The 23923-nt window shown below is 38.9% G+C and overlaps 1 protein-coding gene across 1 annotated transcript; it reads right to left on the reverse strand.

Annotated features, from left to right (window-relative positions):
- Positions 1-21025: 21025 nt before the first annotated feature.
- On the reverse strand, positions 21026-23344 carry LPAR4 (lysophosphatidic acid receptor 4). The gene has a single exon (XM_067722641.1). It carries the CDS (start codon positions 23328-23330, stop codon positions 22218-22220), a length of 1113 nt encoding a protein of 370 aa, XP_067578742.1. The 5' UTR covers positions 23331-23344; the 3' UTR covers positions 21026-22217.
- Positions 23345-23923: the final 579 nt, after the last annotated feature.

The raw sequence follows: 23923 nt of genomic DNA on the forward strand, positions 1-23923 counted from the left end.
ACCCTTCTCCCTCCCCATATCCTCAAGTCCATTCTTTAGTAGGTCTGTATCTTTATTCCTGTCTTACACCAAGTTGTTCATGACCTTTTTTTTCTTTTATTTCTTAGATTCCATATATATGTGTTAGAATATGGTATTTGTCTTTTTCTTTCTGACTTACTTCACTCTGTATGACAGACTCTAGGTCCATCCACCTCACTACAAATAATTCAATTTCGTTTCTTTTTATGGCTGAGTAATATTCCATTGTATATATGTGCCACATCTTCTTTATCCATTCATCCAATGATGGACACTTAGGTTGTTTCCATCTCCTGGTTATGGTAAATAGACCTGCAATGAACATTTTGGTACATGACTCTTTTTGAATTATGGTTTTCTCAGGGTACATGCCCTGTAGTGGGATTGCTGGGTCATATGGTAGTTCTATTTGTAGTTCTTTAAGGAACCTCCATACTGTTCTCCATAGTGGCTGTACCAATTCACATTCCCATCAGCAGTACAAGAGTGTTCCCCTTTCTCCACACCCTCTCCAGCATTTATTGTTTCTAGATTTTTTGATGATGGACATTCTGACCGGTGTGAGATGATATCTCATTGTAGTTTCGATTTGCATTTCTCTAATGATTAATGATGTTGAGCATTCTTTCAGGTGTTTGTAGGCAATCTGTATATCTCCTTTGGAGAAATGCCTATTTAGGTCTTCTGCCCATTTTTGGATTGGGTTGTTTGTTTTTTTGTTATTGAGCTCCATGTTCAGCTTATAAATTTTGGAGATTAATCCTTTGTCAGTTGCTTCATTTGCAAATATTTTCTCCCATTCTGAGGGTTGTCTTTTGGTCTTCTTTGTGGTTTCCTTTGCTGTGAAAAAGCTTTGAAGTTTCATTAGATCCCATTTGTATATTTTTGTTTTAATTTCCGTTTCTCTAGGAGGTGGGTCAAAAAGGATCTTGCTGTGATTTATGTCATACAGGGTTCTGCCTATATTTTCCTCTAAGAGTTTGATAGTTTCTGGCCTTACATTTAGGTCTTTAATCCATTTTGAGCTTATTTTTGTGTACAGTGTTAGGGAGTATTCTAATCTCATTCTTTCATATGTACCTGTCCAGTTTTCCAAGCACCACTTCTTGAAGAGGCTGTCCTTTTCCACTGTACATTCATGCCTCCTTTATCAAAGATAAGGTCACCATATGTGTGTGGGTTTATCTCTGGGGTTTCTATACTGTTCCATTGATCTATATTTCTGTTTTCCTTGTCTGGTTTTGGTATCAGTCTGATGGTGGCCTCGTAGAATGAGTTTGGGAGTGATCCTCCCTCTGCTATATTTTCGAAGAGTTTGAGAAGGATAGGTGTTATCTCTTCTCTAAATGTTTGATAGAATTCGCCTGTGAAGCTATCTGGTGCTGGGTTTTTCTTTGTTGGAAGATTGTTAATCACAGTTTCAATTTCAGTGCTTGTGATTGGTCTGCTCATATTTTCTATTTCTTCCTGATTCAGTCTTGGCAGATTGTGCGTTTCTAAGAATTTGTCCATTTCTTCCAGGTTGTCAATTTTATTTGCATAGAGTTGCTTGTAGTAATCTCTCATGATCTTTTGTATTTCTGCAGTGTCAGTTGTTATTTCTCCTTTTTCATTTCTAATTCTATTGATTTGAGTCTTCTCCCTTTTTTTCTTGATGTGTCTGGCTAATAATGGTTTATTAATTTTTTTATCTTCTCAAAGAACAAGCTTTTACTTTTATTAATCTTTGCTATAGTTTCCTTCATATCCTTTTCATTTATTTCTGATCTGATCTTTATGATGTCTTTCCTTTGGCTCACTTTGGGGTTTTTTTGTTCTTGTTTCTCTAATTGCTTTCGTTGTAAGGTTAGGTTGTTTATTCAAGACATTTCCTGTTTCTTAAGGTAGGATTGTATTGCTATAAACTTCCCTCTTAAAACTGCTTTTGCTGCATCCCATAGGTTTTGGGTCGTCAGGTCTCCATTGTCATTTGTTTCTAGGTAATCTTTGATTTCCACTGTGATTTCTTCAGTGATCACTTCGTTATTCAGTAGTGTATTGTTTAGCCTCCATGTGTTTTTTTTTTTTTTTTTTTTACAGATCTTTTCCTGGAATTGATATCTAGTCTCATAGCACTGTGGTCAGAAAAGATACTTGATTCAATTTCTATTTTCTTAAATTTACCAAGTCTTGATTTGTGACCCAAGGTATGATCTATCCTGGAGAATGTTCCATGAGCACTTGAGAAAAATGTGTATTCTGTTGTTTTTGGATGGAATGTCCTATAAATATCAATTAAGTCCATCTTGTTTAATGTATCACTTAAAGCTTGTGTTTCCTTATTTATTTTCATTTTGGATGATCTGTCCATTGGTGAAAGTGGGGTGTTAAAGTCCCCTACTATGAGTGTGTTGCTGTCAATTTCCCCTTTTATGGCTGTTAGTATTTTCCTTATGTATTGAGGTGCTCCTATGTTGGGTGCCTAAATATTTATAATTGTTATACCTTCTTCTTGGATTGATTCCTTGATCACTATGTTGTGTCCTTTTTTGTCTCTTCTAATAGTCTTTATTTTAAAGTCTATTTTTGTGACATGAAAATTGCTACTCCAGCTTTCTTTTGGTTTCCATTTGCATGGAATATCATTTGCCATACCCTTACTTTCAGTCTCTATGTCGCTCTAGGTCTGAAGTCATCTCTTGTAGACAGCATATATATGGGTCTTGTTTTTGTATCCATTCAGCCAGTCTGTGTCTTTTGGTGGGAGCATTTAGTCCATTTACATTTAGGTAATTATCGATATGTGTGTTCCTATTCCCATTTTCTTAATTGTTTTGTGTTTGTCATTGCAGGTCTTTCCTTTCTCTTGTGTTTCTTGCCTAGAGAAGTTCCTTTAGCATTTGTTGTAAAGCTGGTTTGGTGGTGGTGAACTCTCTCAGCTTTTGCTTTTCTGTAAAGTTTTTAATTTCTCCATCCAATCTGAATGAGATCCTTGCTGGTTTGAGTCATCTTGGTTGTAGGTTTTTCTCCTTCATCACTTTAAATATGTCCTGCTAGTCCCTTCTGGCTTGCAGAGTCTCTGCTGAAAGATGAGCTGCTAACCTTATGGGGATTCCCTTGTGTGTTATTTGTTGTTTTTCACTTGCTGCTTTTAATATGTTTTCTTTGTATTTAATTTTTGACAGTTTGATTCATATGTGTCTTGGCATGTTTCTCCTTGGACTTATCCTGTATGGGACTCTCTGTGTTTTCTGGACTTGATTAACTGTTTCTTTTGCCATATTAGGGAAGTTTTCAGCTATGATCTCTTCAAATATTTTCTCAGTCCCTTTCTTTTTCTCTTCCTCCTCTGGAAACCCTATAATTCGAATGTTGGTGTTTTTATTGTTGCCCCAGAGGACTCTGAGACTGTCCTGAGGTCTTTTCATTCTTTTTTCTTTATTCTGCTCTGCAGTACTTTTTTCCACTATTTTATCTTCCAGGTCACTTATCCGTTCTTCCGCCTCAGTTATTCTGCTATTGATTCCATCTACAGCATTTTTAATTTCATTTACTATGTTGTTCATCGTTGTTTGTTTCATTTTTAGTTCTTCTAGGTCCTTGTAAATGTTTCTTGCATTTTCTCTACTCTATTTCCAAGATTTTGGATCATCTTTACTATCATTATTCTGAATCCTTTTCAGGTAGACTCCCTATTTACTCTTCATTTGTTAGGTCTGGTGGGTTTTTATCTTACTCCTTCATCTGCTGTTTGTTTTTCTGTCTTCTCATTTTGCTTATCTTACTGTGTTTGGGGTCTCCTTTTTGCAGGCTGCAGGTTTGTAGTTCCTGTTGTTCTTGGTGTCTGTCCCCAGTGGCTAAAGTTGATTCAGTGGGTTGCGTAGGCTTCCAGGTGGAAGGGACTAGTGCCTATGTTCTGGTGGGTGAGGCTGGATATTGTCTTTCTGGTGGGAAGGTCCACGTCTGGTGGTGTGTTTTACGGTGTCTGTGGACTTATTATGATTTTTGGTAGCCTCTCTTCTAACGGGTGGGGTTTGTGTTCCTGTCTTGCTCGTTGTTTGGAATAGGGTGTCCAGCACTGTAGCTTGCTGGTCGTTGAGTGAAGCTTGGTGCTGGTGTTGAGAAGGAGATCTCTAGGAGATTTTCCCCATTTTATATTATGTGGAGCTGGGAGATCTCTTGTGGACCAGTTTCCTGAAATTGGTTCTCCCCCCTCAGAGGCACAGCACTGACTCCTGGCTTCAGCACCATGAGCCTTCATCCACACGGGTCAGAATAAAAGGGAGACAAAGAAGAAAGAAAGAAAGAGGATAAAATAAAATAAACTAAGGTAAAAAAATTAAGTTTTAAAATAAAAAATAATTATTAAGAAAATAATTTTTAAAAGAAAATAAAAAAAAAAACCGGACAGATAGAACCCTAAGACAAATGGTGAAAGCAACGCTATACAGACAAAATCTCAAACAGACACATACACACTCACAAAAATAGGAAAAGTGGTAACAATAATAAATCTTGCTCTCAAAGTCCACCTCCTCAATTTGGGATGATATGTTGTCTATTCATGTATTCTACAGATGCAGGGTACATCAAGTTGTTTGTGGAGCTTTAATCTGCTGCTTCTGAGGCTGCTGGGTGAGACTTCCATTTCTCTTCTTTGTTCGCACAGCTCCCACGGCTCAGCTTTGGATTTGTCCCCGCCTCTGGGTTTAGGTTGGTGGAGGGCGTCTCTTCTTCATTCAGACAGGACAGGGTTAAAGGAGCAGCTGCTTTGGGGGCTCTGGTTCACTCAGGCTGAGGGGAGGGCGGGGTGCAGATGCGGTGTGAGCCTGTGGCAGCAGGGTCCAGTGGGACATTGCTCCAGCCTGAGGCATGCCATGCGTTTCCTGGGGAAGTTGTCCCTGGATCATGGGACCCTGGTGGTGGCGGGCTGCACAGGCTCCCTGGAAGCCAGGTGTGGATAGTGACCTGTGCTCACACACCAGCTTCTTCATGGTGGCAGCAGCAGCCTTAGCGTCTCATGTCCGTCTCTGTGGTCCGTGCTGTTAGCCGCAGCTTGCGCCCATCTCTGGAGCTCCTTTAAGCAGCATTCTTATTCCCCTCTCCTTGCGCACCAGGAAACAAAGAGGGAAGAAAAAGTCTCTTGCCTCTTCGGCAGGTCCAGACTTTTCCCCGGACTCCCTCCCGGCACACCGTGGTGCACTAACCCCTTTTGGCTGTGTTGATGCCGCCAGTCCTCTCCCTGCGATCTGACCGAAACACGAGCCTCAGCTCCCAGCCCCCGCCCACCCTGGTGGGTGAGCAAACAAACCTCCCGGGCTGGTGAGTGCCAGTTGGCACTGATCCTCTATTCGGGAATCTCTCTGCTTTGCCCTCCACTCCCCTGTTGCTGTGCTCTCCTCCGTGGCTCCAAAGATCCCCCCTCCGCCTCCTGCAGTCTCCGCCCGCGAAGGGGCTTCCTAGTATGTGGAAACCTTTCCTCCTTCACAGCTCCCTCCCACTGGTGCCGGTCCCGTCCCTATTCTTTTGTCTCTGTGTTTTCTTTTTTTTTTCTTTTGCCCTACCCATGTACATGGGGAGTTTCTTGCCTTTTGGGAGGTCTGAGGTCTTCTGCCAGCATCCAGTAGGTGTTCTGTAGGAGTTGTTCGACGTGTAGATGTATTTCTGGTGTATCTTTGGGGAGAAAGGTGATCTCTGCATCCTACTCTTCCGCCATCTACCCGATTCCCCTTATACTGCCTCTTGATTTATCCCTTGAACCTTCTCTTTTCCCCAGAGCTCAACATCTTTTCCACTTGCTTTATGCTGACTTTCATCAGAACCTGAACACTGAAGAGCAAAATATCTTTATTTTAGAATACAGTAGGCAAAGTACATACCTAATTTCCTAAAGAGGCTACTTTCAATACTCTTTTTCTTTGTTTGAATTTGTGCAGAACCTAGGGGTTCCCAAATATCTTTCCAAGTATTCAAGGAAGAACTCAAAGAAAGGAGACAAATCTTGAGCATGTTTAAAACTCATAAGCTATATTGAAGTCCTAAGTAAATAACTCCACCTTTCCTTTTGCAGTTTCCCCTCATTTAATTTGTACTTTCTGGCACTTGCTGGCTCTTCTGAATTATACATTAGACTGGAGTGTTCAATCCATCTGGTATGTCACACAGCACATAAATTTGACTACAAAGAATTATCTTGTTACTGGTGATTCTGAAAAATCTCTAATTACTTTCAGCACACATTCCCCTGGTTGATTTTCAGTCTATTTCTTTACTGGAAACCACTGTCTAGCCATTGAGAAGGCATGTTTTTACTAAAAAAGAAAAAACGTAAAAGGGAGGGAAAAGAGCTATGTGATTGGATGCCATCCAGGAAGTGCATACATAGCTTTAACTGTAATGGAGTATAATGGCAGCCTTTTTCTGAGAGAATCTAGGGCCAGTGCTCACAGTTTTCTGTTTTCAGTTTTAGTGGGAGAAGTCTGTGCTGGCTTCTCACATAAAATGCACTGCTATCATCATCTGCCAAGATGCTAACTGAAAAGATCCATTATTTTGATATTTAATACCTTATAAATTATATGGAGATTGTGTTGACTGACATGGACATCTGGAAGGATGGTCAGGAATTTTTTTCCTAGGTCAGGTAGACTGAGTGAGTGCCTGTTTGTTCATCAATGACCAATTATGCATTCATAGAGAAAAAGTCTTTTCTCAGCTGCTGGTCAGCTAACCTCAGAGGAAATGGGATGGTTGGATTTGAAGATGGGATACAAATGAGCAGTGGCCATTTGGAATTTATATGGAAAATGTATAGCTGTCTGTTCCCTAACAGAGTTGAATTGTGAGCTGGCTGGTTCTTGAAGATACAGACGAATCCCATCTTGGTTAAGCAGAACTGAAGGTACCTTCAGAGGCTTTCTCACCTTCCATATTGGCTGTCTCTGCCAGCTGGAGAAGGTGCATTTCTCTTGAACATTGACCAGAACTTATCTTGTTTCTGATCAATGACTCCCAATTTACTCCCAAACTCATCTCAAGAAGAGAGAGATGAGAGAGGGGGAAGATGGCGGAAGAGTAAGAAGTGGAGATCACCTTCCTCCCCAAAGATACACCAGAAATACATCTACACGTGGAACAACTCCTAAAGAACACCTACTGAACGCTGTCAGAAGACCTCAGACCTCCCAAAAGGCAAGAAACTCCCCATGAACCTGGGTAGGGCAAAATAAAAAAGAATAAACAGAGACAAAAGAATAGGGACGGGACCTGCAGCAGTGGGAGGGAGCTGTGAAAGAGGAAAGGTTTCCACACACTAGAAGCCCCTTCGTGGGCAGAGACTGCAGGTGGCAGAGGGGGGAAGATTTGGAGCCGCAGAGAGGAGTGCAGCCACAGGGATGCGGAGGGCAAAGAGGAAAGATTCCCGCACAGAGGATCAGTGCCAACCGGCACTCACCAGCCCGCGATGCTTGTCTGCTCACACACTGGGGCAGGTGGGGCTGGGAGCTGAGGCTCGGGCTTCGATCGGATCACCGGGAGATGACTGGGGTTGGCGGTGTGAACAGAGCCTGCAGTGGGTTAGTGCATTACGGCTAGCCGGAAGGGAGTCCGGGGAAATGTCTGGACCTGCTGAAGAGGCAAGAGACATTTTCTTCCCTCTTTGTTTCCTATTGTGCGAGAAGAGGGGATTAAGAGCGATGCTTAAAGGAGCTCCAGAGACGGGCGCAAGTCGTGGCTAAGAGCGCGGACCCCAGAGACGGGCATGAGATGCTAAGGTTGCTGCTGCCACCACCAAGAAGCCAGTGTGTGAGCACAGGTCACTATCCACACCTGGCTTCCAGGGAGCCTGTGCAGCCCGCCACTGCCAGAGTCCCGTGATCCAGGGACAACTTCCCCGGGAGAACGAACAGCGCGCCTCAGGCTGGAGCAATGTCCTGCCGGCCTCTGCCACCGCAGGCTCGCCCCGCATCTGCATCCCTCCCTCCCCTCGTCCTGAGTGAGCCAGAGACCCTGAAGCAGCTGCTCCTTTAACCCTGTCCTGTCTGAGCGAAGAAGAGACTCCCTCCATCGACCTACACGCAGAGGCGGGGCCAAATCCAAAGCTGAGCCCCAGGAGCTGTGCAAACAAAGAAGAGAAATGGAAATCTCTCCCAGCAGCCTCAGAAACAGCGGATTAAATCTCCACAATCAACTTGATGTACCCTGCATCTGTGGAATACCTGAATAAACAACGAATCATCCAAATTGAGGAGATGGACTTTGAGAGCAAGATTTATTATTTTTTCCCCTTTTCCTCTTTTTGTGAGTGTGTATGTATATGCTTCTGTGTGAGGTTTTGTCTCACCATTTGTCCTAGTGTAATATCCATCCATTTTTTTTTCTTTTCAAAAATGTTTTTCTTAATAATTATTATTTATTTTAATAACTTTCTTTTATCTTAATTTATTTTATTTTATCCACTTTCTTTCTTCCTTCCTTCCTTCCTTTCTTTCTTTCTTTCTTTCTTTCTTTCTTTCTTTCTTTCTACATTTTCTCCCTTTCATTCTAAGCCGTGTGGATGAAAGGCCCTTGGTGCTGAAACCAGGAGTCATTGCTGTGCCTCTGAGGTGGGAGAGCCAATTTCAGGACACTGGTCCAGAAGAGACCTCTCAGCTCCACATAATATCAAACAGAGAAAATCTCCCAGAGATCTCAATCTCAACACCAGCACCCAGCTTCACTCAACGACCACCAAGCTATAGTGCCGGACACCCAATGCCAAACAATTAGCAAGACAGGAACACAACACCACCCATTAGCGTAGTGGCTGCCTAAAATCATAATAAGGCCACAGACACCCCAAAACACACCACCAGACGTGGGCCTGCCAACCAGAGCGACCAGATCCAGCCTCATGCACCAGAACACAGGCACTAGTCCCCTCCACTAGGAAGCCTAAACAACCCACTGAACCAACTTTAGCCACTGGGGACAGACAACATAAAAATGGAAACTACAAACATGCAGCCTGAAAAAAGGAGACCCTTAACACATTAAGATAAGCAAAATGAGATGACAGAAAAACACAGCAGATAAAGCAGCAAGATAAAAATCCACCAGACCTAACAAATGAAGAGGAAATAGGGAGTCTACCTGAAAAAGAATTCAGAATAATGATAATAAAGATGATCCTAAATCTTGGAAATACAATAGAGAAAATGCAAGAAACATTTAACAAGGACCTAGAAGAACTAAAGATGAAACAAGTAACGATGAACAACACAATAAATGAAATTAAAAATACTCTAGAAGGGATCACTAGCCAAACAAATGAGGCAGAAGAACAGATAAGTGACCTGGAAGAGAAAATAGTGGAAATAACTAATGCAGAGCAGAATAAAGAATGAAAAGGACTGAGGACAGTCTCAGAGACATCTGGGACAACATTAAATGCACCAACATTTGAATTATAGGTGTTCCAGAAGAAGAAGAGAAAAAGAAAGTGATTGAGAAAATATTTGAAGAGATTATAGTTGAAAACTTCCCTAATATGGGAAAGGAAATAGTTCATCAAGTCCAGGAAGCACAGAGAATCCCATACAGGATAAATCTAAGGAGAAACATTCCAAGACACATATTAATCAAACTGTCAAAAATTAAATACAAAGAAAACATATTAAAAGCAGCAAGGGAAAAATGACCAAAAACACAAAAGAGAATCCCCATAAGGTTAACAGCTGATCTTTCTGTGGAAACTCTGCAAGCCAGAAGGGACTGCAAGCACATATTTAAAGTGATGAAGGAGAAAAACCTACAACCAAGATTACCCTACCCAGCAAGAATCTCATTCAGATTTGATGGAGAAATTAAAACCTTTACAGACAAGCAAAAGTTGAGAGAGTTCAGCACCACCAAACCAGCGTTACAACAAATGCTAAAGGAACTTCTCTAGGCAAGAAACACAACAGAATGGAAAGACCTGTAATAACAAACACAAAACAATTAAGAAAATGGGAATAGGAGCACACATATTGATAATTACCTAAAATGTATATGGATTAAATGCTCCCACCAAAAGACACAGACTGGCTGAATGGATACAAAAACAAGACCCATATATATGCTGTCTACAAGAGACCCATTTCAGACCTAGAGACACATACAGACTGAAAGTAAGGGGATGGAAAAAGATATTCCATGCAAACGGAAATCAAAAGAAAGCTGGAGTAGCAATTCTCATATCAGACAAAATAGACTTTAAAATAAAGACTATTACAAGAGACAAAGAAGGGCACTACATAATGATCAAGGGATCGATCCAAGAAGAAGATATAATAATTGTAAATATTTATACACCCAACATAGGAGCACCTCAATACATAAGGCAAATACTAACAGCCATAAAAGGGGAAATCGACAGTAACACATTCATAGTACGGGACTTTCACACCCCACTTTTGCCCATGGACAGATCATCCAAAATGAAAATAAATAAGGAAACACAAGCTTTAAATGATACAATAAACAAGGAGGACTTAATTGATATTTATAGGACATTCAATTCAAAAACAAAGAATAAACATTTTTCTCAAGTGCTCATGGAACATTCTCCAGGATAGATCATATCTTGGGTCACAAATCAAGCCTTGCTATATTTAAGAAAACTGAAATTGTATCAAGTATCTTTTCTGACCACAATGCTATGAGACTAGATACCAATTACAGGAAAAGATCTGTAAAAATTACAAACTCATGGAGGTTAAAGAATACACTACTTAATAACGAAGTGATCACTGAAGAAAGCAAAGAGGAAATCAAAAAATACCTAGAAACAAATGACAGTGGAGGCACAATGACCCAAAACCTATGGGATGCAGCAAAAGCAGTTCTAAGAGGGAAGGTTATAGCAATACAATCCTACCTTAAGAAATAGGAAACATCTCGAATAAACAAGCTAACCTTGCACCTACAGGAATTAGAAAAGGAAGAACAAAAAAATGCCAGGGCTTTCCTGGTGGCACAGTGGTTGAGAGTCTGCCTACCGATGCAGGGGACACAGGTTTGTGCCCTGGTACGGGAGGATCCCACATGCTGCTGTCGGCTAGGCCCATGAGCCATGGCCACTGAGCCTCTGTGTCCAGAGCCTGTGCTCCACAATGGGAGAGGCCACAACAGTGAGAGGCCAGCGTACCACAAAAAGAACAAAAACAATAAAACAAAACAAAACAAAACAAAAAAACCCCAAAGTTAGCAGAAGGAAAGAAATCATAAAAATCAGATCAGAAATAAATGAAAAAGAAATGAAGGAAACGTTAGCAATGATCAATAAAACAAAAACCTGGTTTTTTGAGAAGATAAACAAAATTGAGAAACCATTAGCCAGACTCATCAAGAAAAAAAAGAAGACTCAAATTGACAGATTTGGAAATGAAAAAGGAGAACTAACAACTGACACTGCAGAAATACAAAAGATCATGAGAGATTACTACAAGCAACTCTCTGCCAATAAAATGGACAACCTGGAAGAAATGGACAAATTCTTAGAAATGCACAACCTGCCAAGAATGAATCAGGAAGAAATAGAAAATATGAACAGACCAATCACAAGCACTGAAATTGAAACTGTGGTTAAAAATCTTCCAACAAGCAAAAGCCCAGGACCAGAAGCCTTCACAGTCAAATTTTATCAGACATTTAGAGAAGAGATAACACCTATCCTTCTCAAACTCTTCGAAAATGTAGCAGAGGGAGGATCACTCCCAAACTCATTCTACGAGGCCACCATCAGACTGATAACAAAACCAGACAAGGATGTCACAAAGAAAGAAAACTACAGGCCAATATCTCTGATGAACATAGATGCAAAAATCCTCAACAAAATACTAGCAAACAGAATCCAACAGCACATTAAAAGGATCATACACCATGATCAAGTGGGGTTTTTTCCAGGAATGCAAGGATTCTTCAATATATGCAAATCAATCAACATGATACACCATATTAACAAATTGAAGGAGAAAAACCATATGATCATCTCAATAGATGCACAGAAAGCTTTCAACAAAATTCAACACCCATTTATGATAAGAACCCTGCAGAAAGTAGGCATAGAGGGAACTTTCCTTAAACATAATAAAGGCCATATTGACAGACCCATAGCCAACATCATCTGCAATGGTGAAAAACTGAAAGCATTTCCACTAAGACCAGGAACAAGACAAGGTTGCCCACTCGCACCACTCTTATTCAACATAGTTTTGGAAGTTTTAGACACAGCAATCAGAGAAGAAAAGGAAATAAAAGGAATCCAAATCGGAAAAGATGAAGTAAAGCTGTCACTGTTTGCAGATGACATGATACTATACTTAGAGAATCCTAAAGATGCTACCAGAAAACTACTAGAGCTAATCAATGAATTTGGTAAAGTAGCAGGATTCAAAATTAATGCACAGAAATCTCTGGCATTCTATACACTAATGATTAAATATCTGAAAGTGAAATCATGAAAACACTCCCATTTGCCGTTGCAACAAAAAGAATAAAATATCTGGGAATAAATCTACCTATGGAGACAAAAGACCTGTATGCAGAAAATTATAAGACACTGATGAAAGAAATTAAAGATGATACAAATAGATGGAGAGATATACCATGTTCTTGGATTGGAATAATCAACATGGTGAAAATGACTCTAGTACCCAAAGCAATCTACAAATTCACTGCAATCCCTATCAAACTACCACTGGTATATTTCATAGAACTAGAACAAAAAAATTCACAATTTGAATGGAAATACAAAAGACCCCGAATAGCCAAAGCAATCTTGAGAACGAAAAAAGGAGCTGGAGGAATCAGGTTCCCTGATGTCAGACTATACTACAAAGATGCAGTAGTCAAGACAGTATGGTACTGGCACAAAAACAGAAAGGTAGATCAATGGAACAGGATAGAAAGCCCAGAGATAAACCCACACACATATAGTCACCTTACCTTTGATAAAGGAGGCATGAATGTACAGTGGAGAAAGGACAGCCTCTTCAAAAAGTGCTGCTGGGAAAACTGGACTGTTACATATTCAAGTATGAGAATAGAACCCTCCCTAACACCATACACAAATATAACCTCAAAATGGATTAAAGACATAAATGTAAGGCCAGAAACTATCATACTCTTAGAGGAAAACATAGGCAGAACACTCTATGACATAAAGCACAGCAAGATCCTTTTTGACCCACCTCCTAGAGAAACGGAAATTAAAACAAAAATAAACAAATGGGACCTAATGAAACTTCAAAGGTTTTTCACAGCAAAGGAAACCATAAACAAGACCAAAAGACAACCCTCAGAATGGGAGAAAATATTTGCAAATGAAGCAACTGACAAAGGATTAATCTCCAAAATTTATAAGCAGATCATGGAGCTCAATAAAAAAAAAAAAACCCAATCCAAAAATGGGCAGAAGACCTAAATAGACATTTCTCCAAAGAAGATATACAGATTGCCAACAAACACATGAAAGAATGCTCAACATCATTAATCATTAGAGAAATGCAAATCGAAACTACAATGAGATATCATCTCACACCAGTCAGAATGGCCATCATCAAAAAACCTAGAAACAATAAATGCAGGAGAGGGTGTGGAGAAAAGGGAACACTCTTGCACTGCTGGTGCGAATGTGAATTCGTTCAGCCACTATGGAGAACAGTATGGAGGTTCCTTAAAAAACTACAAATAGAACTACCATATGACCCAGCAATCCCAGTACTGGGCATATACCCTGAGAAAATCAAAATTCAAAAAGAGTCATGTACCAAAATGTTCATTGCAGCTCTATTTACAATAGCCTAGAGATGGAAACAACCTAAGTGCCCATCATCGGATGAATGGATAAAGAAGATGTGGCACATATATACAATGGAATATTACTCAGTCATTAAAAGAAACGAAATTGAGCTATTAGTAATGAGGTGGATAGACCTAGAGTCTGTCATACAGAGTGAAGTAAGTCAGAAAGAAAAAGACAAATACCATATGCTAACACATATATATGGAATTTAAGGGGAAAAAAATGTCATGAAGAGTCTAGGGGTAGGACAGGAACACAGATGCAGACCTACTGGAGAACGGACTTGAGGATATGGGGAGGGGGAAGGGTGAGCTGTGACAGGGCGAGGGAGAGTCATGTACATATACACACTAACAAACGTAGTAAGGTAGATAGCTAGTGGGAAGCAGCCGCATGGCACAGGGATATTGGCTCAGTGCTTTGTGACCGCCTGGAGGGGTGGGATAGGGAGGGTGGGAGGGAGGGAGATGCAAGAGGGAAGAGATATGGGAACATATGTATATGTATAACTGGTTCACTTTGTTATAAAGCAGAAACTAACAAACCATTGTAAAGCAATTATACCCCAATAAAGATGTTAAAAAAATAAAAATAAATGCTGGAGAGGGTGTGGAGAAAAGGGAACACTCTTGCACTGCTGGTGGCAATGTGAATTGGTACAGCCACTATGGAGAACAGTATGGAGGTTCCTTAAAAATGTACAAATGGAATGCACCATATGACCCAGCAATCCCACTACTGGGCATATACCCTGAGAAAACCATAATTCAAAAAGAGTCATGTACCAAAATGTTCATTGCATCTGTATTTACAATAGCCAGGAGATGGAAACAACCTAAGTGTCCATCATTGGATGAATGGATAAAGAAGATGTGGCACATATATACAATGGAATATTACTCAGCCATAAAAAGAAATGAACTCGAGTTATTTGTAGTGAGGTGAATGGACCTAGAGTCTGTCATACAGAGTGAAGTAAGTCAGAAAGAGAAAGAAAAATATTGTATGCTAACACATATGTATGGAATCTAAGAAAAAAAATGTCATGAAGTACCTAGGTGTAAGACAGTAATAAAGACACAGACCTACTAGAGAATAACTTGAGGATATGGGGAGGAGGAAGGGTAAGCTGTGACAAAGTGATAGAGTGTCATGGACATATGCACACTACCAAACATAAAATAGATAGCTAGTGGGAAGCAGCGGCATAGCACCGGGAGATCAGCTCGGTGCTTTGTGACCACCTGGAGAGATGGAATAGGCAGGGTGGGAAGGAGGGAGACACAAGAGGGAAGAGATATGGGAACATATGTATATGTATAACTGATTCATTTTGTTATAAAGCAGAAACTAACACACCATTGTAAAGGAATTATACTCTAATAAAGATGTAAAAAAATAAATAAATAAAAGAGGCAGTATGGAGCAAGAGCCTTAAAGTCATACAGACCTGGTTTCCTATACCGGTTCTTCCACTTTGATTCATTCAAAAAATATTACTTGAGTGTCTACTATGTACTAGATATTGTACTGAAAAAGAGCAACATGATTGCTGCCCTCATGGAACCTACATTTTATGGAGAGTGATGTAGACAGACACTAAACAAATGAATTAAAAAGAAAAACATCAGAGAATTCTATGAAGAAAATTATAATATGATAAATTGATAAGAGTAACTGCATATCTACTGTAGATTGGATGATCAGGGAAGGCTTCTCTGAGGAGGTGACATTTGAACCTGAATGATGAGAAGGAGCTAGCCACATGAAGACCTAGTGCAAAAGTACTCTAAGCAGAGAGAACAGCAAAGGCAAAGTCCCTAAGACAAGAATGAGCTTCACTTATTAAATAATGGAAAGAAGACCAATATATCTGGAGTTCAGGTATGAAGGAGAGAGTCGTTAAGAGATGAGGTAGGGGAATAGATATAGGCTTGATCTTGGGGGACCTACCATGGTTAGGTGCTGGATTTCATAAAGGCCTACTCATTATCTATGAGACTTTGGGCAAGTTCCTTAACTCTCTGTATCTCAGTCCCCTCACTTTTGAAAGAGAGAGATAATATGAGTACTTACCTCACAAGATTGTTATGAAGATTAAAAGAGATAATATTTGTAAAGAACAGCGCCTGACACATAGTAAGCATTTGATAGTTATTATATTAGAACAAGTCTCTTGGTAGCTGATTCGAATTATCCCATATAAGTATGGATATATAAGTCTTGGTTCTACCTTCGATTGGCTGTACGACTTTGGGCATGTTACTTAGGCTCCCAATGCCTCAGTTTTGTCATCTTTAAAACAAGATCATAGCATTTTGTGTGCTTCTTCCTGATACATATTGAACATTTGAAATATTTCCATTAATATTGCTATTGTTATTATTCAAACTCTTTCTGGCCTCACGTGGGAATAGGCAGCCACTTTTGTGGAATGTTTTCAAAGGAACTTAAAAGGATTCATTATCCCTAAAACCTCCCTCTTCTTCTCCTTAAAGGCTGAAGTTCCAGCATTAAAATTGTCTTCCTCATGCTTAAGACCCATAGTCTTGGATGGACAAAGCAGTATTGTTTAAGAACACAGGCTTTAGTGACATACAGAACTAGGATCAAATCAGACTGCCACTTATTAGTTCTATGGCTATTTTAAGTTTCTTCAGCTAATTCAGCCTCAGTTTTATCAATCGTAGAATGAAGCTAATCATAAAACCTCTCTCATAATATTGTAAAATAACACATGTAAAGTTCTTAGTACAGTATCTGGGACTTAGTAAGCACCTTCATCCATATCAGCATTATTATTAAGTACTGTTAGTTCTGGCACAACATCAGTGAGTTTGGAGTTCCAGTCTTAGAACTATCAGGGACCTCAGAGGTAACTAACAACCTGCTCATTTTACTAATAATGGAACTCAGTCACAAAGAGAGGAAGGGACTTGCCCAAGTTCACACAGTGAGTAGGAAAGTGGAATATAAAAACCAGATTTGGGCTTCCAACCCAAATCTCTTTATTACAGCACAGAGTTAGCATTCAGATCCTTTTCTGGGAGCATGTTTTCCTGAAAGGAATGATGGAGAGAAAGAGTCAGAGAAAGTGACAACGACAGAGACAGAGAGACAGATAGAAAGCAAGTGAGCCTCTTGCTGTAAGATGAAGCCTGAGGGGAGAGGAGGCTGAGGCCATGACATTATCAGCATTGCTGACTGAAAGTTGCCTATGCCTGGGTTTTCATTAACCTTTTGAGATCTCTGTGGCTTGAGCAAGAGCATAAACACCCAAAGGTAGACAGCATAACTACAGAATTTAGACAATTCAGGGCTACATAACTCTTTTGAAAACAAACATTGGTAATGTGATGTTTTAAAGTCAGAACTTTTTTGCACTTCCTTACATGCATTGTTAAGTATAGCATAAAATTAATTAAAATAATTTTAATTACTTATTTAGAGAGAGGCATACTCCTCTTTTTAATGTTTATGATCTTTAAAGTTTTAATCCAGTACGCTGGGAGCCCGAAATTTGGTTTCAGGTATGTGTTCTCCTTTACTTCGCTGCATAGCACTTACTATCATCTGTCATATTACTTTTAGCTTATTTATTTGTTTTTGGCTATGCCTGATCTGACTCAAGAACATAAGGTTTAAAAACAGTTTTTTTCTGTTATTTTCACCACCACATCCTCAGTGCCTGGAAGGATGTCTGGCACATAGTTGGTGTTCAAGAAATATGTTGACTAAGTAAATGAACGAATTCTTGGTCCCTAGGAATTCCCCCAGCCTGTTTCTCAAGAACCTCAAACTGCCTTGAATCAAGGCTAGTCCAGAAGTCCCAGAATCCCAACTAAGAAAGGTGCCCCCTAGTTTTGGCCTTGACACCACCAACTTGAGTAAGGAAGGTAAAAAGCTGAGCAGACAGTTTATCCTAGACTAGTAGTGGGAATGAGGGCTCTTTGTAATAAGAATTTCATCTATAAGATCGGAGCTCCTCCATGATAAGTGAGAAGGAAAGCTGGTTGCAAGGCACACACAAGTCATTCCAATCTTAGAGCTTGCCTGGCTTCCCTCACTGCCACATTTTAGGCTTCACACTGGCTCTTCTCCTCTACCCTCTTGGACTCAGTACCTCTCTGGGTGCTTGGGAGAGAAGAGCTTCATTCCCCACACTCAGAGAGAGAAAGAAGGGAAGCAGTGGGAAGTATACAGCTACGCAAAACTCTGAATACAAGGGGAAATTTTTATTCAGTAACCACAGGCAATTTTGGAAAATAGGGCTGTCTGGAGGAAGGCAGTGTACGTTTTGGACTCAGTGGTACACAGGGTAGTGTCAAGAGAGTGGGACAAGAGAGTTGCAGTACAGAGGCTTTACCAGAGGCTCAACAGATGATTCACCATTTACCAGGACAGTCATCTCTACCCATCCCAACCCTGCTTCAGTCATTTGAATTAACCAGACTCCTTTTATAAGATGCAAACAACAAAGGGAGGATTAAAAGCAGTGGGTGGAGGGGTCAATCATTGGCCACTTAATGTAAATCTGTTCAACGTGTCACTGTCTTGACAGACGTTTAGGTATTATTTTCAGTCCACAAAGAAGCACTATTTCTGTAAGAGGTAGGGAGAGATGTTAAAGGGCCATAGGAAAGACAGGTAGAGAGCTTGGGAAACAATAGCAAACATAAGGTACAGGGGTTTGGGGGTAGAGACAGAGGTGGAAGAAAGCTAATAAGGATATGACACCAATGACATGTCCCCATTTTTTTCTGAGGATCTGATCTAGAAGGTCACTAATCACAAAGTTCTTATAATTTTAAACATAGCCTAGGGCTAATCATGCTGGTCGTGATGTTAGAAAAGGCAGTGTTTGATGTCATCACATGGGGAACCAATACACAGAGTGGTTTATGAGATGCTGACATTGCTTTCCCTGAGAGTTCGAAGGCATGGGGACAATGACTATGAACTCCCTGTGCTGCTACTCTGGGACCACCACCTGTTTTAGTTATTGATCAGTCAGCCACCTATTTCCAAAATCTTCTAATTGTTGTCAGATTTTTTTTTCTCCCCTGACTTTCCCCAGGCCTCCCAGTCATCCTAGGATGTTTCCTCAAATCTGAGAAATCAGATTCAAGAGTCAGCTTGGCAATAAACTCCAAATAAATCAAAGCCAAGTTGGACAAACCAACTTAACCTTTCAACTTGATCTCTGAAAAGTCACCCATGGATTTGCCATTTGCAACTCTGCATTAGTCTTTAGACAGCCTCCAAAACAAAGTACTGGAATTGGTTTGAGAACAAATATACTTTAATAAGTTCTTTCTTGAAGGATGGAGGAAAGATAAAAGAAAATTGTCTCTGGGTGCCCACAAATAAAGGCAAAGTTGAAGGTTCCCTTTTCTCCACATCCTCGTCAACATTTCTTGTTTCTTGTCTTTTTAATAATAGCCATTCTGATAGATGTGAGGTGGTATCTCATTTGACTTGCATATCCCTGATGATTAGTGATGCTGAGCATCTTTTCATGTGCCTGTTGACCATCTTCCTTGGAAAAATGTCTATTCAGGTCTTCTGCACACCTGAAACTAATATAATATTGCATGTCAATTGTAATTCAATAAAAAGGGAAAGTTGAATAAATAGTTGACCAAAGTATAACTGCTAGATAATCCAAGTGTATTTTATTACATTTAATAAGCATTTAAAATCCAAGTTGTAAATACAGTTGAATGATTGCTTTTGCTTTTAAATGTAAAATAAAAGGCAATTTTACATTTAGTTTACATTACATTTTGTTGGTTACATTGTTAACATGACAAAAATTTTTATTATTAGCAAGTTATATTAACTATAAAATTGGAAATCAAGATAAATTGAAATATGGAAAAGTAAACAAAACTAAATATGGAAATTACACAAAAGGAAACTGGTTTATTGATATATTTTATGTCAACTTGGTTAATATATCCTATTAAATGGTTTGGTGTCATAATCCTCAAATTTCATAATTTTGAGAGTCCAGGGCACAAACAAAAGTTCACATATAGTTTATACTTACAAGAAACAGAAAAGAAAGAATACCAAAAGAAAAAGATTATTCATACTTTGATTACTAATTTGATTTTACAACATAACTTAACAACCAAACTTTACCTAACTTAACCTAATTTCATCTAACTCAACCTAATGCCTTACATATTCTATCTATTGCATGTTTATTTTTAGGACTTTAGATCATGAGGAAAAAGTAATGCCATTTTTGAGAATTCATTTTTATTATTGTTCTATTGTTTTAGCCTTTTTTTCACTTAGTTCGTAACCCAGGCACAGATTTGGTGGTTTTTAAAATTACATTAGGCTCTTGGATTTTTATCTAAAAATCTTAGTATTTTTAAATCTACATATGTCAGAAAGAAAAACAAAGGTTAATGAGAGCTTTAACAATTTGCTTATTGCTTTAAAAGTTTTACTTTTTTGTCGTTGTACGGTTTTTAATCTCTCCTTGGCACAAGTTCAGCAACTTACAAGATGCATTGTTCCTGAAAGTTTTACTTAAAAAGTCTTAGCATTTTAAAATTATCACATCTCCAAATAACTTAAAAATCGATTAAAACATATTTTAAGAATATTTTGGTTTGGTTTTGTAGTGCTTTAATTGTGTGTGTGTAGTATGCATGCAGGATATTTATTTCCACTGCTTCTTATATGAGAACAAATGTAGCATCTTTCAAACTATACCGCGCTCAGAAGTTTTGTTTATAGGTCTTAATATTCTTAAACCTACACTTCATCCAATAAATAGTAAGAGATTATAAGGATGTTTTTGTTGCTTTTGTTGTTTAAGTTAGTTATAAAAAATGTTTTCTCTTCTTTTGTATACCTTTAAATATTGATTTTAATTGCTCCTGAACTAGATGCCAGTTTAGCAGCTTCCTAGCTGCATTTTAATTCAAAGCATCATATGAAAGTTATAGTATTTTGTAAGTTTGAAAAATGCTCAGAAAAAAAAGTTCTAAGTTTTTTTTGTTTTTTTTGTTGTTTTCTAAGGGGTCATTTTGTTTTATTTTTTCCAATGAGGTCCTGACCTGGGCACAAATGTAGCAGATTTCTACCTGTATTGTACTCTAAAATTTTTTACAAATAATTCAATATTTTTAAGTTTACATATACTCAAAAAATAAATAAAATATTAATGCAAGTCTTAGGAATTTTTTGTTGTTTTTATCATTTTGCAGTTTTTCTGTTTTTTGTTTGTTTGTTTGTATTGGTTTAGTTTGGTTTATGTATTTTTTTTCAATATGCTCCCAACCTGGGCACAAATTCAGCAGCTCTCCGGCTATACTGTGCTCCAAAATTAATATGAAAGAATAAGTAAGTTAAAGTTACAGATCTCTACTTCCTCCCCCCAAAAATGATTAATGCAAGTTTTAAAAAACTTCTTTTGTTTTATGGTTTTTTTGTTATTGTTTCTAAATTTTTTCAATTTGCTCCTGACCTGGGCACAAATGCAGCAGCTTTCTGGTTGCACTCTGCTCCAAACTTTCATATAGAAAATATTTATAAAAACCAGTCTCTGAAACGAAGGATAATTGGAAATTCTTAGAAAAAATGTTGATGTCTCTTAGTTTTTTATGAATATTTGTTGTTTTATGTGATTTTCCATTTTGCCCTGTTTTGGGCACATATTTAGCAGCTTTCTGGATCTGAAGTTTCATATGAGAAATTTAATGTAGTGTAGAAAAAGGAAAACGTTTTTAAAAACTGACACTGCTGGTGACTGCAAATATGTAAATCCAGTTAATCTTCTGTTTCTTCCCAGCCATATTCATGCAAACAAAATTTATGTTTCTGCTTTCAAAATATATACAACAAATTTTGCTAGCTCTCTTAAATTTGATACTTTTTATTAATAATGTTAAGCTAAAATATGTTAGTCTGCTAAAATAAACTCAATGACAATTCAAAAAGAAAAAAAAAGACTAGCATATATCAGTAGTAACACAAAAGGTTGTTTTTTTAAAAAAATAATCCCTGAATTTGTTCTATATTTATAGGCCCAACCTAATTACCGAATATTATTGGAGTAGAAATATATTTTTAAAGTTTTTAAGTAATCTCCATATCACTAAATCCAAGGCTACTGCCTACTTATATAATGTGGTACAATGAATTTCCCACCCAGCAGAAGAATTTGGCAATAACTTTTTGTTGTTGTAATTAGACCTGACCTATAATTATTGAACAAAACAGCATATGTACAATAAACATTCAAATAAATGTATCTGACTGTATTCAGTACATTATTCTCAATATCATTAGCTTGAAATCTTTTCTCTTATTCATAGCATAGGAAAATCGTAGAAGAAACCATATCTGGACCTAAAGAGAGTTCTCATACCTAGAAGGTGGATTCTAGCATTAATTCACCACCATTATGTGTTGTTTGATCACTAACTTCCTCTTGAATAGCTGGAAGGGAAGGCTTTGTGGTCAGAGGTGTTTCAGTCTTAAACAGAGACTCCATCCTGATATGGGTATTGATGTAGAAGGACTTCTGAAAGGACTCAAGGGTGAAGTAATAGATGAAAGGGTCAAAGCAACAGTTCAGAGTTGCAAGGCACAAGGTGATTGGGTACATAATCTTTGCAAATCTTTCCAACAAGCAATTGGTAATGGCTTGGGAGCGCACTAGGGCATACAGGAAGAGGACGGAGTTATAGGGTACGAAGCATACCACAAAGACTGCCATATGCACTGTGATCATCTTCAGCACTTTTTTCTTATTGGTCCCAATTTGAGACAGTGTAGCAGGCTTACGGAGGGTTTTTAGCACCACAGAAGAGCAAGAGACATTCAGTATCAAAGGAATGATAAAACCAACAACTTCAATAAATATGGTTATCTTGGACAGATAAGTCTTCCATACACGTTTGGAGAAGCCCTCAAAGCAGGTGGTGGTTGCATTGTTGACATTAGTGGTGGAGAATAAAGAGGCTGAAATACCACCACTGAGGACTAGGATCCAGACTCCAGCACACACAATGGCAGAATTCCTCCTGGTCCTAATGGTACGAGATCGGAAGGGATAGACAATGGCCAGGAAGCGATCCACGCTAATACAGGTAAGGAAGAGCATGCTCCCATAGATGTTGGTTAGAAATGCAGTCCCAGAGATCTTGCAGAGGGTGTCACCAAAAGGCCAGTGGCGGTTGAAATTGTAAAATATTTTGAAAGGTAGAGTGCAGACAAAGAGCAAATCAGAGAGGGCCAGATTGGTGATGAAAACAGCCGTCTCACTTCTCATTTTCATGCGGAAGCAGAAGACAAACAGAGAGGCACTGTTGGTTATCAGACCCAGGATGAATACAACACTGTAGACAGCACCATTCAGATTATACTTGAAGGAATCATCAACAATGCAAGTATTATTGGCAGTAGCATTGCCCAACCTGGGTCTGAGGCTTGAATTTAAATCTTGGAATTGGAAGTCAATGAATCTTCTGTCACCCATGGATTTTTTTCAGGAGGCCTGCTGGCTGCAGGGTTCAGCACTCTGAGACTAAGGACTGGTAGGAAATGTTTTCCTCCTATGGGAGACAAGATGGAACCAGTCATCAAATCTACCTTCCATCCACGATTTCTGTGGAGTAAAAGATATTCTGTCTACCCAGACTGGAAATAACATGCACATTCAATTCAGTTTAACAAATACCTTTTGAGTACCTACCATATGTTAAAAGGTACTACAAGAGTATGTTGCAGGAGTAGGAGAGATCACACTCAAGACAGTAATTGCAATACTGTAGCACTGCAATGCACAGGAATAAGGTATTTGTTTCTGGGGAGCCCAAGGCCGGTAGGGGCAGGGTGGGGGCGAGGGTGACTCTGATGGTTAAAACAATGTTAATACTTTGAAATTTGTATGATTTTTTAACTTTCAAAAGCATGTTTTATTTGATTCCTACAAGTACACCATAAGGCAGGCAAGGCAGGAATTTATCACCATGTTACAAAGCAGAAACTGAGGCTTATGTAATTTAGAATTACAATAATGTCAGAAATGGAAGAACATGTAAATGATACAGTCAGAACCAGAATTCAGGT

Source organism: Pseudorca crassidens, chromosome X, assembly GCF_039906515.1.
Source record: "Pseudorca crassidens isolate mPseCra1 chromosome X, mPseCra1.hap1, whole genome shotgun sequence".
Taxonomy (NCBI): domain Eukaryota; kingdom Metazoa; phylum Chordata; class Mammalia; order Artiodactyla; family Delphinidae; genus Pseudorca; species Pseudorca crassidens.

Coding starts and splice junctions, on each gene's coding strand:
- LPAR4 (XM_067722641.1), bottom strand. CDS start 23,330: ATGGGTGACAGAAGATTCATTGACTTCCAATTCCAAGATTTAAATTCA.